Source organism: Prionailurus bengalensis, chromosome A2 (genome assembly GCF_016509475.1).
Source record: "Prionailurus bengalensis isolate Pbe53 chromosome A2, Fcat_Pben_1.1_paternal_pri, whole genome shotgun sequence".
Classification (NCBI taxonomy): domain Eukaryota; kingdom Metazoa; phylum Chordata; class Mammalia; order Carnivora; family Felidae; genus Prionailurus; species Prionailurus bengalensis.
In genome coordinates, this window is record NC_057348.1 from 12,455,608 (window position 1) to 12,470,313 (window position 14,706).

At 48.1% G+C, this 14,706-nt stretch overlaps 1 protein-coding gene across 7 annotated transcripts in view; it reads left to right on the forward strand.

Annotated features, from left to right (window-relative positions):
- Positions 1-73: 73 nt before the first annotated feature.
- The window catches only part of CA2H19orf44 (chromosome A2 C19orf44 homolog), a 20,913-nt gene continuing 6,280 nt past the window's right edge, over positions 74-14,706 (forward strand). For 2 of the 7 annotated variants that reach the window (XM_043590299.1, XM_043590305.1), the window contains exons 1-4: positions 80-177; positions 5,354-6,116; positions 8,461-8,773; positions 13,948-14,021. In XM_043590299.1, the coding sequence (XP_043446234.1) occupies positions 5,355-6,116; positions 8,461-8,773; positions 13,948-14,021 (1,149 nt within the window). In that variant the 5' untranslated portion in view covers positions 80-177; position 5,354. Of the gene's footprint in view, positions 178-1,206; positions 1,756-1,852; positions 2,017-3,614; positions 3,902-5,353; positions 6,117-8,460; positions 8,774-13,947; positions 14,022-14,706 lie in introns of those variants that run through there. The other 5 variants (XM_043590300.1, XM_043590301.1, XM_043590302.1 and 2 more) reach the window with 5 other exon arrangements.

The following is a 14,706-nucleotide window of genomic DNA, read 5'->3' on the forward strand; positions in this document are numbered from 1 at the left end:
CTCCCGACGCGCCGCGATTATGACGTGAGGCCCCATTGGTCCTCGGGGCGCGGCGCGCGCTGGGATATGTAGTCTCTTCCGCCCTGGCGCAGTTGCCGGGGGCAACGGTCCCATCCGGCCGGAGTGTCTAGCCGGGAGCGCAGCGACGGCCTCTGCGGATGGACATCGTGGGAGGAGGTTGGCGCGGTTGGCCCGGTTGCTGCCGGGTTTGGCGACCGGATTTGGGAGAGGAGTTGCGGGAAATGGGGAACGTTCTGGAGCTGGGCTTGTCGGGCTGAGGGAGGGTAGGGGCCTCACGCCTGGTTCCCCGTCGGGGCCCATTTGGCATCGTGGTCTGGGTGGGTCGCTCCAGGCCGGTGGTGGGGAGTGGGGGGGTGGGCAGTTAGGGGGGGTGGGAAGAGCCCGATGGCGTGAGAGGCGCCTGTGTGTTCAAAGTCAGGTTTATTTATCTTTAACAACTTTATTGAGGATGCGTTTACCTACCGTACAATCCACCCCTTGTAAGTGCACAACTCTGTTACTTTACTAAGTTTACTAAGTGGGGCAAGCGTCACCAAGATCCAGCTTTAGAACTTTTCTGTCTACCCAAGGATATCACTCCTGGCCCTTTACAGTCCCTCCTCGCTCCTACTCCCAGCCCCAGGCAACCACTGATGCGCTTTCTGACTATAAAGTTGCCTTTTCTGGATGATCCTTATGAATGGGGTCATACAGTATGTGGTTACTTTCCCTTAGCATGATGTGTCCGAGATGTATGCATGCATGTTGTTGTATGTATCCATATTCTTTTTTTTAATGCTGAATAGTATTTCATTGGATGGATGGACCTCGGTTCTTATCCATTCACTAGTTAATGGACTTTTGGGTTGTTTCCACTTTTTGCCTACTATGAATAATAATTAATATGAACATTTGCATACATTTCAATCACCTTTGGCTACATGGGAACTGCCAGACTGTTTTCCAAATTGGTGACTGTACCATTGTAATGCTCCATGACTGTGTATGAGGGCACCGATTTCTTCACATCCTCAGCAACACTTGTTATTATCTACAGTTTCTAATTTATTTATTTATTTTTTTGATGTTTATTTTTGAGAGAGAGACAGAATGCGAGTGGGGGACGGGCAGAGAGGGAGGGAGACACCGAATCCGAAGCAGGCTCCAGGCTCCACCCTGTGAGCACAGAGCCCAGACTCAGGCTTAACTCACAAACCGTGAGATCATGATCTGAGCCGAAGTTGGATACTTAACCGACTGAGCCACCCAGGCGCCCCATCTGTGGTTTTGATTGTAGGCATTCTAGTGGCTGTGAACTGGGATCTGGTGGTTTTGATTTGCATTTGCCTAATGGCTAGTGATGTTGAACATCGTTTCATGTGCTTATTGGCCATTTGTACGTTTTCTTTTTTTTTTTCAGCGAGGTATCTGTTCATATCCTTTGCCCATAGGTTTATTTTTAATTGTGTTTTAAAAATATATCGATTTTAGTTGTGATGAAATGGATAGAACATAAAACTTGCCGTTGTAACCATTGTTGATTTATTTTTAAACCTAGGGAAACTTTTCAGAAAAACTAGACGCTGTTAAACCTGGCCTAGTGGTCGGGCTTTCCCTCTGACCCACAGAATGGTGGGGGCTGAGTCACCTCCTGAGCCTCAGTTAGAAAAATATCAACCAAGGTAGCTGTTGACGTTCCAGCAGTCTCTACTTCCTCTTTACCACGTCCTTCCTGCTAAAAGCCCACTAATGCAGGTATTCCAAACACTATTACCTAAATCTTACCATTTATTCCATGTCCTACAATGAACATAGGAATCTTATGAAGGGAATAATTGTCATCGTTTTACAGATGAGCAAGCCGAAGCACAGAGTGGTCAAGTAACCTGCCCAGCGTCACACAGGCTAGGACTCCTGCACTGTTTCTGTCAGGTGTGGTTGGTTTCGCCTTCACTGACCCCTGTGGTCAGGCCTGTGCGAGGCGCTCTAAGTACCCAGATGGGGATGAGCAAGCAGGTATGCCACGCAGAAAAACAGAGTCAAAGAAAAACGATTCACTCTTCTGCAGACAGAATCTTAGGGCTGGGTTCAATGTTTTTCCTCTCACAAAACATTTGAGTTCAGCTTTTTTTTTTTTTTTTTTTTTTAATAAACTTATTTATTTTCAGACATAGAGCGAGTGCAGGGAAGGGGCAGAGAGAGGGGAAGAGAGAGAATCTCGACCAGGCTCCACGGTGTCAGCACAGAGCCCGATGCCAGGCTGGAACTCACGAACCGTGAGATCGTGACCTGAGCTGAAATCAAGAATCAGACACTTAATGGACTGAGCCACCTCGGTGCCCCTGAGTTCAGCTTTGAAAGGTGCATAAGACAGACGGTTGCCAGATTTTACAAATAAAAGTATGGGACACCCAGTTGAATTTGAATTTGAGATAAACAACCAATAATTTTTTAGTATGAAACTATTTGGAACATACTACTTTTTAGTATAAAAATATGTGGGTCATACTTCTATTTTAACAATTATTGGGGCACCTGGGTGGCTCAGTCAGTTGATCGTCCGACTCTTGACTTCATCTTAGGTCATGATCCCAGGCTTGTGAGATCGAGCCCCGCATTCGGCTCCGTGCTGAGTATGGAGCCTGCTTAAGATTCTTTCACCCCGGGTGTCAGGGTGGCTTACTTGGTTAAGAGTCCCACTCTTGGTTTCGGCTCAGGTCATGATCTCACAGTTTGTGGGTTCGAGCTCTGTGTCCAGCTCTGTGCTGACAGTGCAGAGTCTGCTTGGGATTCTCTCTCTCTCCTCTCTTTGTTCCTCCCCTGCTCGTGTGTGTGTGCTCTTGCTTTCTCTCTCAAAATAAGTACATAAACTTAAAAAAAAAAAAAAAGATTCTCTCTCTCTCTCTCCCTCTGCTTCTCTACCCTGCTTATGCTCTCTCTCTTAAAAAAATTATTTAGTCTTTATCTTATTCACGTCCCTGGGTGTCCTGTATTTAATCTGGTAATCCTCGTAAGATTGTTTTCCAAGTGGACAGGGATGGGAAAAAAGGCTCCTTCAGGTCTCACAGTGAATTCTTTTTAAACAACAAAATAACACTTGGCCTTGTTAAAACACTCAAACAGGATGGAAACGAGCAGTGGTTGTGCACCTGGTCTTTTCTGCCTCACATATTACACTGGAGACGACATTATGCACACAGATCTCCCTCCTTGCTTTTTCACGGCTGCGTAGCACTCGCTTGGCTGCACGTGGTCTTTTGGATTTCCCTGGGTCTTTACGGATGGGTTCAAGTGCTTGAGGGGTACAGACAATGCTGCCATGACATTCCTCGTGCATACACATCAATGTGCATTTGAGAGTGCATTCGGAGGCAAATTTCTTTTTAAAATTTTTTTTTTCAACGTTTATTTATTTTTGGGACAGAGAGAGACAGAGCATGAACAGGGGAGGGGCAGAGAGAGAGGGAGACACAGAATCGGAAACAGGCTCCAGGCTCTGAGCCATCAGCCCAGAGCCCGACGCGGGGCTCGAACTCACGGACCGCGAGAACGTGACCTGGCTGAAGTCGGACGCTTAACCGACTGCGCCACCCAGGCGCCCCATCGGAGGCAAATTTCAATTGCCCGGGTGCTGGGCCTCTGCTTTTCACATTTTCGTTGCTGTTGCTGAGTTCCTTAGTAAAGGGGCTGCAGCAAACACACAGCCACCCATGCCATATTTTTCCATCTTTTTTTTTTTTTTGAGCCTTTAAACTTCTTTGAAACCTTTTTAAATCTTGGGGTGGGTCGTTTTTATTCTTTCAGGGGCACGCGGGAACACAGAATATGATAAAAGCACTGACACCCCACCCCGCTGAAGGCTGTTCACCAGCGTGTGCGCACAACACGTGATCAACATTGGGTGGGTGCTGCTGTGTCCGTCTATAGCCCCTCCACCCTTCCAGGGCCGTGGTTTTTACCCTTAAACTTTATTAAAAAAAATTTTTTTTAACATTTATTTATTTTTGAGAGACAGAGAGAGGCAGAGCATGAGCAGGGGAGGGGGAGAGAGAGAGAGAGATACAGAATCTGAAGGAGGCTCTAGGCTCTGAGCTGTTTGTTAGCACAGAGCCTGACGCGGGGCCTGAACTCTCAAACTGCAAGACCACGGCCTGAGCCGAAGTCAGATGCTCAAACCGACTGAGCCACCCAGGCGCCCCAGGTGGTTTTTACCCTTAAAGTGAAGTGAGATTTTCTGCGGAGGGGAGGGTCCTTAAATACACAGGCTGATGTTAAGCAGTTCCTTGTGAGAGAGCTGAGGATACTTGGATAAAGGAGGAGCGCTGATGTGGGGAGCCAGCGGGGAGTAGGACTCTTGGAGTAGTGGTCGTGTCACTGGCCAGGCAGTGGAGCTCTGTCGGGAACAAGGGGGCCTTTGGAATGGGACCTGAGCTTTGAATTTGGCTCTGTTGCTCACCAGCCAGGGGACCTTGACCGGTGACCTTAACCGGTGACCTAACCTTCAGGTGCTTGTATTGCTTTCACCTCCTCTTTAAAACGGGAGCTGGCGGGGGGAGGTGACACTAGCTGCCTCAAGGTTGCATGAGGATTAAAACAGATAATACAGCTCTGAGCAGAGCGCCGGGCTCACTGTTGGAGGCTGAGAGGCGCTGGCTCTTCTGTCTGACGTGCAACGTGTCTCCTTTAAGAGCTTGGCATCAGGCAAACCATAAGAGACTTAAACGCTGAGAACAAACTGAGGGTTGCTGGAGGGGAGGTGGGTGGGCGGATGGGCTAGATGGGTGATGGGCATTAAGGAGGTCACTGGTTTGGATGAGCACGGGGTGTTATATGTAAGCGACGAATTACTAAATCCTACTGAAAGCAATACCATGGTACGTGTTAACTAATTTGAATTTAAATAAATGTCAAAAAAGACCTGGCATTGAACGGTAATTCAGCCAGTGGTACTGGGTGTTGACATTTTCATTGCCGTCATGGGGCTTGAAGGGAGCGCTTCAGGCAGACTGCAAAGAAAGATTTGATCTTTAAAATGGGAGGTGCTGAGGGGCGCCTGGGTGGCTCAGTCAGTTAAGCGACTGACTCTTGGTTTCGGCTCAGGTCATGATCTCACAGTTTTGTGAGTTCGAGCCCCACATCGGGCTCCGCGCTGACCTTGTGGAGCTTGCCTGGGATTCTCTCTCCCTCTCTCTCTCTGCCCCTCCCCTCCTCGCTGTGTATGTCTGTCTCAAAAACAAATAAACTTAAAATAAATAAATAAAATGGGAGGCCTTGAGAGATTTGAATACATGGTATGAACACCAGGTAGGTATTCTTACTCTAAGTTTTCTTTCTTCACCCCCCCCCCCCCCAGAATGGCTTCCAGAAGAAGAACCGGCCATCCCACGCACAATATTTTTGGTGATTTTAGTGATCTTTCCTTAAAGGATTCAAAAATGGAAGAAATCAGAAACTTGAAAATCGGTAGAAGTCTTACCCAAATAGCACCCGGCCGCAGCAGATTTCTCAAAGGACACCAAACTATGGGTGTAAAATACTCACTCCCGAAAGAGAATGCCGTTGTGGAGGGTGGGCTCAGACTGTCTTCGGGGAGACCCCCGATCACTGCCTCGAAGCTCAGGGCCAGCGCTGCGCTCACAAAACTGGCTCAGCTGGAAACCAAGATCATGAATCGGAAAGCTCAGGCGGATTTGTCTGATGTGGAATCTGACCTGAAGACCCCTGAGGACAGTCTTCCGAGGAGCGCAGATACAGCCCTTCCCAGGAGCACAGTCGGACTTTCCTCACACGGCCCAGATAAAACCCAGAAACAAGCCCATGAAACTCCCACGTCCGGGAGCGGCACACAGAGTGGGAAGGTCAGTAGGTTTCTAAAGAAGAGGGAACCACGCGTTGAAAATGGATTCCCTGAAACACATTGTGGAAAAGAGAGGAGTTTTCAAACACCCAAAGAGAAAAAACCCATTAGAAAACTAGATTCTCCAGACAGCGATGAGGAGGAAATGAAAGAGTTGCTAGGAGGCTTGATAGAATCTTCTAAAGAAAAAGAAACATACACGAATCGGCGTTTTGTCAGCTCCAAAGTCAGTGAGAAAGAACAAACAAAAGTATTCTCGGTAAGTTTTTACGTATTCTTTTTTTTTTTTTTTTTTTACTATTTATTTGTGAGAGAGAGAGAGAGGGAGCGAGCACACATGAGTTGGGGAGGGGCAGAGACGAGAAACACAGAATCCGAAGCAGGCTCCAGGCTGTGAGCTGTCAGCCCAGAGCCCGACACGGGGCTCAAATTCACGGACTGTGAGATCGTGACCTTGAGCCGAAGTCGGACGCTTAACCAACTGAGCCACCCAGGCTCCCCTGCATGTATTTATTCTTTGTTTGTTTTTTTTTAATGTTTATTTTTGAGAGAGAGAGAGACAGAATGTGAGCGGGGGAGGGGCAGAGAGCGAGGGAGACACAGACTCCAAAGCAGGCTCTGGGCTGTGAGCTGTCAGCACAGAGCCTATCGTGGGGCTTGAACCCATGAACCATGAGATCATGACCTGAGCCGAAGTTGGAAGCTTAACCGACTGAGCCACCCGGGTGCCCCTGCGTGTATTTATTCTTTTTTTTTTTTTTTAATTTTTTTTTAACATTTATTTATTTTTGAGACACAGAGAGACAGAGAATGAACAGGGGAGGGGCAGAGAGAGAGGGAGACACAGAATCTGAAACAGGCTCCAGGCTCTGAGCTGTCAGCACAGAGCCCGACGCGGGGCTTGAACTCACGGACCGTGAGATCATGACCTGAGCCGAAGTCGGACGCTTAACCAACCAAGCCACCCAGGCGCCCCCTGCGTGTATTTATTCTTAACCAAGCCTCGCATCTGCACTCTGTGTCACAGCACTTTATAAAGGCTTGACAGCAGCCGTCACCCATAAGCTACTTGAGGAAGGGATTTGACAAGGAACCGTTGGGCTCCAGCCAATCACGGCTGCCTGTTTTGGGCCTGCCATGAGGTGACAGGGTTTGGGACATTAGGCAGTTTTGCAATATCTGGAGTAAGTGTGCGCAGCACAGGCCTGCACTTTGTATGACAGATCATGGTGCCGCACAGGAAACTTGGGACAGCTGCGTTTCTGTTTTTCAAAACTGAGATGAAATTCACATAATCTAAAATCCACACTTTTACTTTCGTTCCTTTTTTATTTTTTAAAGTTTATATATTTATTTTGAGAGAGAGAGAGAGAGCTCGAGCAACGGAGAGAGAGGGAGAGAGAGGATCTCAAGCAGGTTCTACACTGACCGCACAGAGCCCAACTCAGGGCTCGAACCCACAAACCGGGAGATCAAGACCTGAGCTGAAATCAAGAGTCAGATGCTTAACCGACTGAGCCATCCAGGCATTCCTCAAATTAACATTTTTAAAACAAACAGTTCAGTGCCATTTAGTCCATTCGTGATGTCGTGCCAGTGCCAGTGGACCTCTAATTCCAGAATGTTTCCATCAACCCCTGAGGAGACCCTGTACCTGTTAAATGATCATTCCTTGTTTTCTCCTCCCTCCAGCACCTGGAAATTACTAATCAGCTTTCTGTGTCTGTGAATTTGCCTGTTCTGGACATTTCACATGCACGGAATCATCCAGTACGTGGTCCTGTGTGACTGGCAGCTTTTCTGAGCATAATGTTTTCGAGGTTCATCCACATCGTGACATGAGTCAGTGTTTCCTTCCTTTTCATGGCCGAGTAATATTCCATCGTGTCAATATACTACATCTTCCGTATCCACCATCCACCGATGGGCATTTAGGTCTTTTCCACCCTTTGGCTATTTGTGAATAGTGCTGTTAGGAGCATTTGTGTACACGTATCTGTTTGAGTCCCTGTTTTCAATTTTTGGGGCTCTCCCTACCAGCGGAATTACCGGGTCCTGTGGTAATTCTCTGTGTGACTTACTGGAGCAGTGCCAAACTTTTCCAAAGCAGCTGCGCCGTTTTGCGTTCCCGGCCACGGTGCACGAGGGTTCCAGTTTCTCCACACTCTCTCCAGCGCTGGTTATTAGAGCTAGCACTTGTTACTAGAGCCATCTTAGTGGGTATAAAGTGATGGAAAGGCTGCATTTTAAGGGGGAAAAAAATCTGCCCATTTATTTTGATTCTGCTGCAGGCTCAGGCTTTCCTAGATCATGCACTCAGGGGCCTTAATTTAGAAACGGTGTAATTAACCAAATTTGTTTGAAAGCCATGTGATATTTCTGATTATTTGTGCAGTGTTTCTGCACTGCAGTCCCAATATTACCTCGTCTGAATGTTGTACCTTGACTTCTAGAGATGAAGGGAGAGAAAGAAAGGGGCCCAGAGAGAGAGAACTCTTTGATCGCCCATCCTTGGCCTGCCCTACTCTGGCCGCATTATTCAGTGATAAGGACTTCCTTGTCACCTGTTTGATAATTAATTTCATTTATTTCCGCCAAAGTAGGATCAGATCCCAACTCAACCAAGAATCCTTTCACTACCCAGTGAGGAACCTCCCGGCCCAAAGCCATTTCGGACATCATGTCTGCCAGCCTCACAGTCAGCAGACGGGACCCTTCGCGGCACGCGCTCAAAAGCTCGCTCCCCACAGACTCACGCTTCAGGGGACACAGCCGCCTGCACAGCATCACTGTCCATCACTGGCACCTTTTCAAAATCAGCCTCCATGACGCCACATGGCAAGCTCTCCCCCGGAAGGAGTGAGCCTGAGCCTCACGATCAGTCGCCCTCAGAAGCTACCGATGACAGCCTGAATGGTAACCCATGGCCCTGTGCCCACCTGTCACCCTAGGCAGGAGGGGCAAGACCACCTAGAGGGTCCCTGGGTGGGGGGTCACTGGGTATTGCCGTGGGGAATGCATCGGTCATGCCACCCCCTCTACTTCCTGACCACCTTTCCTGGTGGAGGAGCCAAGTCAGATTTTTGCTTTTTTTTTTTTTTAATTTACATCCAAGTTAGTTAGCATATGGTACAACAATGATTTCAGGAGTAGATTCCTTAATGCCTCTTACCCATTTAGCCCATCCCCCCTCCCACACCCCCCCCCCCAGTAACCCTGTTTGTTCTCCATATTTAAGAGTCTCCTAGTTTTGTCCCTCTCTCTGTTTTTATATTATTTTTGCTTCCCTTCCCTTATATTCATCTGTTTTGTGTCTTAAAGTCCTTATATGAGTGAAGTCATATGATATTTGTCTTTCTCTGACTAATTTCGCTTAGCATAATACTCTCTAGTCCATCCACGTAGTTGCGAATGGCAAGATTTCATTCTTTTTGATTGCTGAGTAATACTCCATTGTATGTGCGTATGTATGCATATATATATACACACACACACACACACAATGGAGTGTATATATATATATATATATATGTGTATACACACAGACACACACACACACACACATATATATACACATGTGTATATATATGTGTGTGTGTGTGTTTGTGTGTGTGAGAGAGAGAGAGACTTGGTCCCTCCATATATATGTGTGTGTGTGTGTATATATATATATATATATTTATGTATATGTACACACACACACATATACAATGGAGTATTACTCAGCAATCAAAAAGAATGAACTCTGGCCATATATATGTATACATCTTTTTTATCCATTCATCCATTGATGGACATTTGGGCTTTTCCCATACTTCGGCTATTGTTGATGGTGCCGCTATAAACTTGGGGGTGCATGTGCCCCTTCAAAACAGCACACCTGCATCCCGTGGATAAATGCCTAGTAGTGCAATTGCTAGGTCATAGGGTAGTTCTATTTTTAGTTTTTTGAGGAACCTCCATACTGTTTTCCAGAGTGGCTGCACCAGCTTGCATTCCCACCAACAATGCAAAAGAGATCCTCTTTCTCTGCATCCTTGCCAACATCTGTTGTTGCCTGAGTTTTTTATTTTAGCCATTCTGACTGGTGTGAGGTGGTATCTCATTGTGGTTTTGATTTGTATTTCCCTGATGATGAGTGATTTTGAGCATTTTTTCATGTGTCTGTTAGCCATCTGGATGTCTTCTTTGGAGAAGTGTCTATTCATGTCTTTTGCCCATTTCTTCACTGGGTTGTATTTTGGGGGTTGAGTTTGATAAGTTCTTTATAGATTTTGGATACTAACCCTTTATCTGATATGTCGTTTGCAAATATCTTCTCCCATTCCGTCGGTTTTTAGTTTTGCTGCTGGTTTCCTTCGCTGTGCAGAAGCTTTTTCTTTTGATGAGGTCCCAATAGTTCATATTTGTTTTTGTCTCCCTTGCTTCTGGAGACGTGATGAGTAAGAAGTTGCTATGGCCAAGGTCAAAGAGGTTTTTGCCTGCTTTCTTCTCAAGGATTTTGATGGTTTCCTGTCTTATGTTTAGGTTTTTCATCCATTTTGAGTTTATTTTTGTGTATGGTGTAAGAAAGTGGTCCAGGTTCATTTTTCTGCATGTCGCTGTCCAGTTTTCCCAGCACCACTTGCTGAAGAGACTGTCTTTGTTCCATTGGATATTCTTTCCTGCTTTGTCAGAGATTAGTTGGCCATATGTTTGTGGGTCCATTTCTGGGTTCTCTATTCTGTTCCATTGATCTGAGTGTCTGTTTTTGTGCCATGTTCTGTCTTTAGTGTTTTCATTCAGTAACCCTGACCAATTACAGAGCAATAACCTGAAAACAAAATCCTAGAGCCACATACGACAAAAAGGCAACGCGATTTTTCTTTTGGTGAAAGAGGAATTTACCTCCTTTTTATATTCAGAAAAGGGAGTAATCTCTAACCAGTCACAATTAGACACTTCTGTTATTTCAAATTATTCAATATTATTTTTATCCCAATATTACACATATTTAAGAAAGAAAGGAGAAAGAGAAAAGATGTGTACCCAACACTTAATGTCTTCCCTCTGGGGTGCTTCATTGTGAGACCCAAATTAAAATGTCTTTATTTATTTATTTTTAATGTTTATTTTTGAGAGACAGAGAGACAGAGCATGAGCCAGGGAGGGGCAGAGAGAGAGGGAGACCCAGGATCCGAAGCAGGCTCCGGGCTCCGAGCTGTCAGCACAGAGCCCGACGCGGGGCTCGAACCCACGAACTGTGAGATCATGACCTGGGCCGAAGTCGGACGCACAACTGACGGAGCCACCCAGGCGCCCCTAAACTGTGTCTTGAGGGCCTGCTGGGCACTGGCACGTGCCAAGGGTTGTGTTAGCAAGAAGACGATAGCAAACGGGCCAACACAAGCCCTGCCCCCTGTGTGCTGGGTGACCCGTAGCTCGTGACTCTGGTAGGGGATGAGAAAAGAGCTTTTTCCTGCTACCCTTCTACGTTCCTGGCGGGAGCTCTGCAACAAAAGATAGATTGAGAGAAAAGCATACAGTTATTAAATAGATGTTAAATATTCAACATAAGTTTTATGCGACACAGAGCCTTCCTAAGGAAACCAGACCTAGAAAAAAAAAAAAAAAAAGACAGTTAAGTGTGTGAGTGTTTTTACTCTAGGCTCGATGAGGAGTGGAAGGTACTGGAAAAACGTGATCAGACAAAAGGAAACGAGCTAAAGGTGGTAAACGGGGGCAGACTTGGCAAGGCCTGCTGTGATTCCTCTTGGGGTCCCTCTGGCTTGGAAACAGGATGCTCCTTTCCTCTGGGTGGCGGGGGGGGGGGGGCACTTCTCACATGAGACCCTTGCAGCAGGTCAAGGGAGAAGGGCAGAGGATTCTTGCAGCGCATGCCATGTTCAAGTTCCCTCCCGTCTGAGATATTCAGTAGGCCAAGGTGCTGTATTTTGGGGTAGCGTGTCCTGAATCCCATCACAGACTAACGTGGGTGTTCATGCGCCGGGAGGTCAGCAGTAGAAGCTCTATCGGGGTGGGGTTTGGGGGGAAGTATTGCCATGAAGGGTGGTTCCTTCCGGTGCCCTTGTTAGGGTCGGAGAACGCAGGGGGATGGGCTCTTGGCTGCCGACGTGAGATACCCCTTTGAGCTCCCTCAGTGGCTCTGATCCTTGGGCCAGAGAGTTTGGTAAGTGGGTGTCCTTGCTCCCCTGGCCCCACGTCACCTCCCTCATCATGTGGATGGGAAGACGGGTATAGGCTGGTGGGGCAGGTGACAGACCCAGGTTCCTCCCTTTCTGCTGTTTGTCCACACTGCCGGTCCCGGCAGCCCTTCTGTCCTCACTGCTGGCCTGGAGGGGCCTCTCCTGGTGGTCAGCCCCTGCCCTCCCTTGTCCAGATGTAGCTTCGAGGGAGGGAGGCAAGCTGGCAGTGGTGAGCACATTCTGAGCTGACCTTGCCCTGCCTCTTACCAGTTGTGCAGTCTTGGGCCCTTTGTGCCTCAGTTTTCTCATCCATCAAGTGGGGGCAGAGCCACAGAAGTGGCTGTGAAGCCCCTCAGCTGGCCCTCTGCTACAGGAGGCGCGTGCGTGCTGGGGTTGGCCTACGTGACAGTAATGTTCCTCGGCCAGTGCCAACGCTGTTCCCAAGTGCTCAAGTTCAGAATCACCCCTATGCCTTTGCTTGGGGCCAGCCGGATGCCTTTTAGTTCAGACGCTTTGTCCAGGGATGTGTCTTTGGACCTGCCTGCCACATGAATGGCAGTGACAGAAGCAGAGAGCTCAGAGGAGGCGTGAGCCCCCAGGACTGGGGTGACGGGGGGATTCACTCTAGGGCTTAGGATGGGCAGGTGCGGGGGGCAGGTGGTGTGGACTTCCCTCTCTCTCTCTCTCTCTCTCGCCTCCAGCCCTGTGCCTGCTGCCCAGAGGACCCCACTCTTGCCTGTTCTACCAACTTTCTCTCTCTCTCTCTCTCTCTCTCTCTCTCTCTCTCACCCCGCCCCCTGCCCGTGTTTCAGGGCCTGAACTGAACTGTGCAATAGAAGTTGCTGCCAACTTTGGCTGATGTCCACTGCCCACCCACCTAGAGGAGTGGGCTCATCTGTTGGGTTCCCAGAGGTCTGTTTGGAACACCAGAACTCCACAGAGGATTCTAGACTCCCAAGTCTCAGGCACTGGCGACTGGCCAGCTGGCATGCCGAATGCTGGTTCTCCTTGGGCTCCTGTGCCCTTAACTTGCTTTAAGTGGGAACTTACGATACTTTGCGTCTAGTTTTATGTCTGCTTGAGTTGTCCCCACACCCCACCCCCCCTACCTTGCACACACTTGGCACCACACATTCTTTACCGTGTTGCTGTCATCTACTCATCTGGCTCAGTGTCTGTTTTTATAACTAAAGAGGCTTTTTTTTTTAATGTTTGTTTGTTGGGGCGCCTGAGTGGCTCAGCCGGTCAAGTGTCTGTCTTTGGCTCGGGTCATGATCTCGTGGTCCGTGAGTTCGAGCCCCGCATCGGGCTCTGGGCTGACGGCTCGGAGGCTGGAGCCTGCTTCGGATTCTGTGTCTCCCTCTCTCTCTGCCCCTCTCCTGCTCATGCTCTGTCTCTCTCTGTCTCAAAAATAAACAAACATTAAAAACACTTAAAATGTTTATTTTTGGGGGGGAGGGGCAGAGAGAAAGGGGTACAGAGGATCCAAAGGGGGCTCTACACCGACAGCAGCAAGCCCGATGCAGGGGCTTGAATTCATGAACCGTGAGATCGTGACCTCAGCCACAATCCAGAATTGGACGCTTAACCGACTGAGCCACCCACGTGCCCCGAAATGAAGCTTTATTGGAACCCAGCCCCATCCATTTGTTTACACGTGGTCTGTGGTGGTTTTTGCACCATAACGACAGAGCTGAGTTAACTGTGGTACAGTCTCGGGTGCAAAGTGGAAACCATTTACTAGTTAGAGAAAACACGTGTAGATCCCTGTGCTGGCTTATTAAGGACCGAGACTGCACGCTTCTGTGTTTCTATTCTTAGCACTTAGCCCAGTGCCTATGACATAATGGTAAATGCCGTGTGGTATGTAAATGAGTGAATGTCATGTTGCATTTTTAATTACAGATTTTCGAATCAATCTTTTATCCCTCGATGATCTGGCTCCAGCTGTCAGTGAGAACTCAGACTTGGAACGGAAAGTGAGTACAGCCAACTTAATTTTTCACGGTAGGTTACGTGGAGACGCTTGGTAGCATTGTGCTTCCTTTAGGCCCGTGGGTCTTGGCCTAACCCCCGGGGGACCCTTGGCAGGTCTGGAGACAGTTTTGATTATCGTGACTGGGGTGGAGATTGCTGCCGGCGTCTGGTGGGTGGCGGCCAGGGATGCCGCCGCTCAGTGTCCTGCAATGCACGGGACAGCCCCCACTGCAAAGAGCGTTTAGGCTTCAAATGTCAGGAGTGCCCCGGGTGACAGATCCTGATGTAGGTGAAAACAGAATAAAGCTAGTTAATGTGGCAGGTGATTAAAGCAGGTCCCACTTGGGGGTGCCTGGCTGGCTCGGTCGGCGGAGCGTGCGACTCTTGACCTTGGCTCAGGTCGCGATCTCACAGTTCGTGAGTCTGAGCCTCATGTGGGGGCTCTGCGCTGACAGTGTGGATTCTCTCCCTCTCTGCCCCTCCCCCACTCATGCTGTCCCTTTCTCTCAAAATAAATAGTAGATAAACTTAAAAAAAGAAAAAAGAAAAAAAGCGCGTCCCACTTAAACTGCCCCATAAGAACACCACGCAGGCCTGTACTCATCATAGTGCCCCATTGTGGTTCTTGCCATATTAGTAACCTCCTCACTATGGAACCTGCAGGCACTGTTTTAATAATACATAATA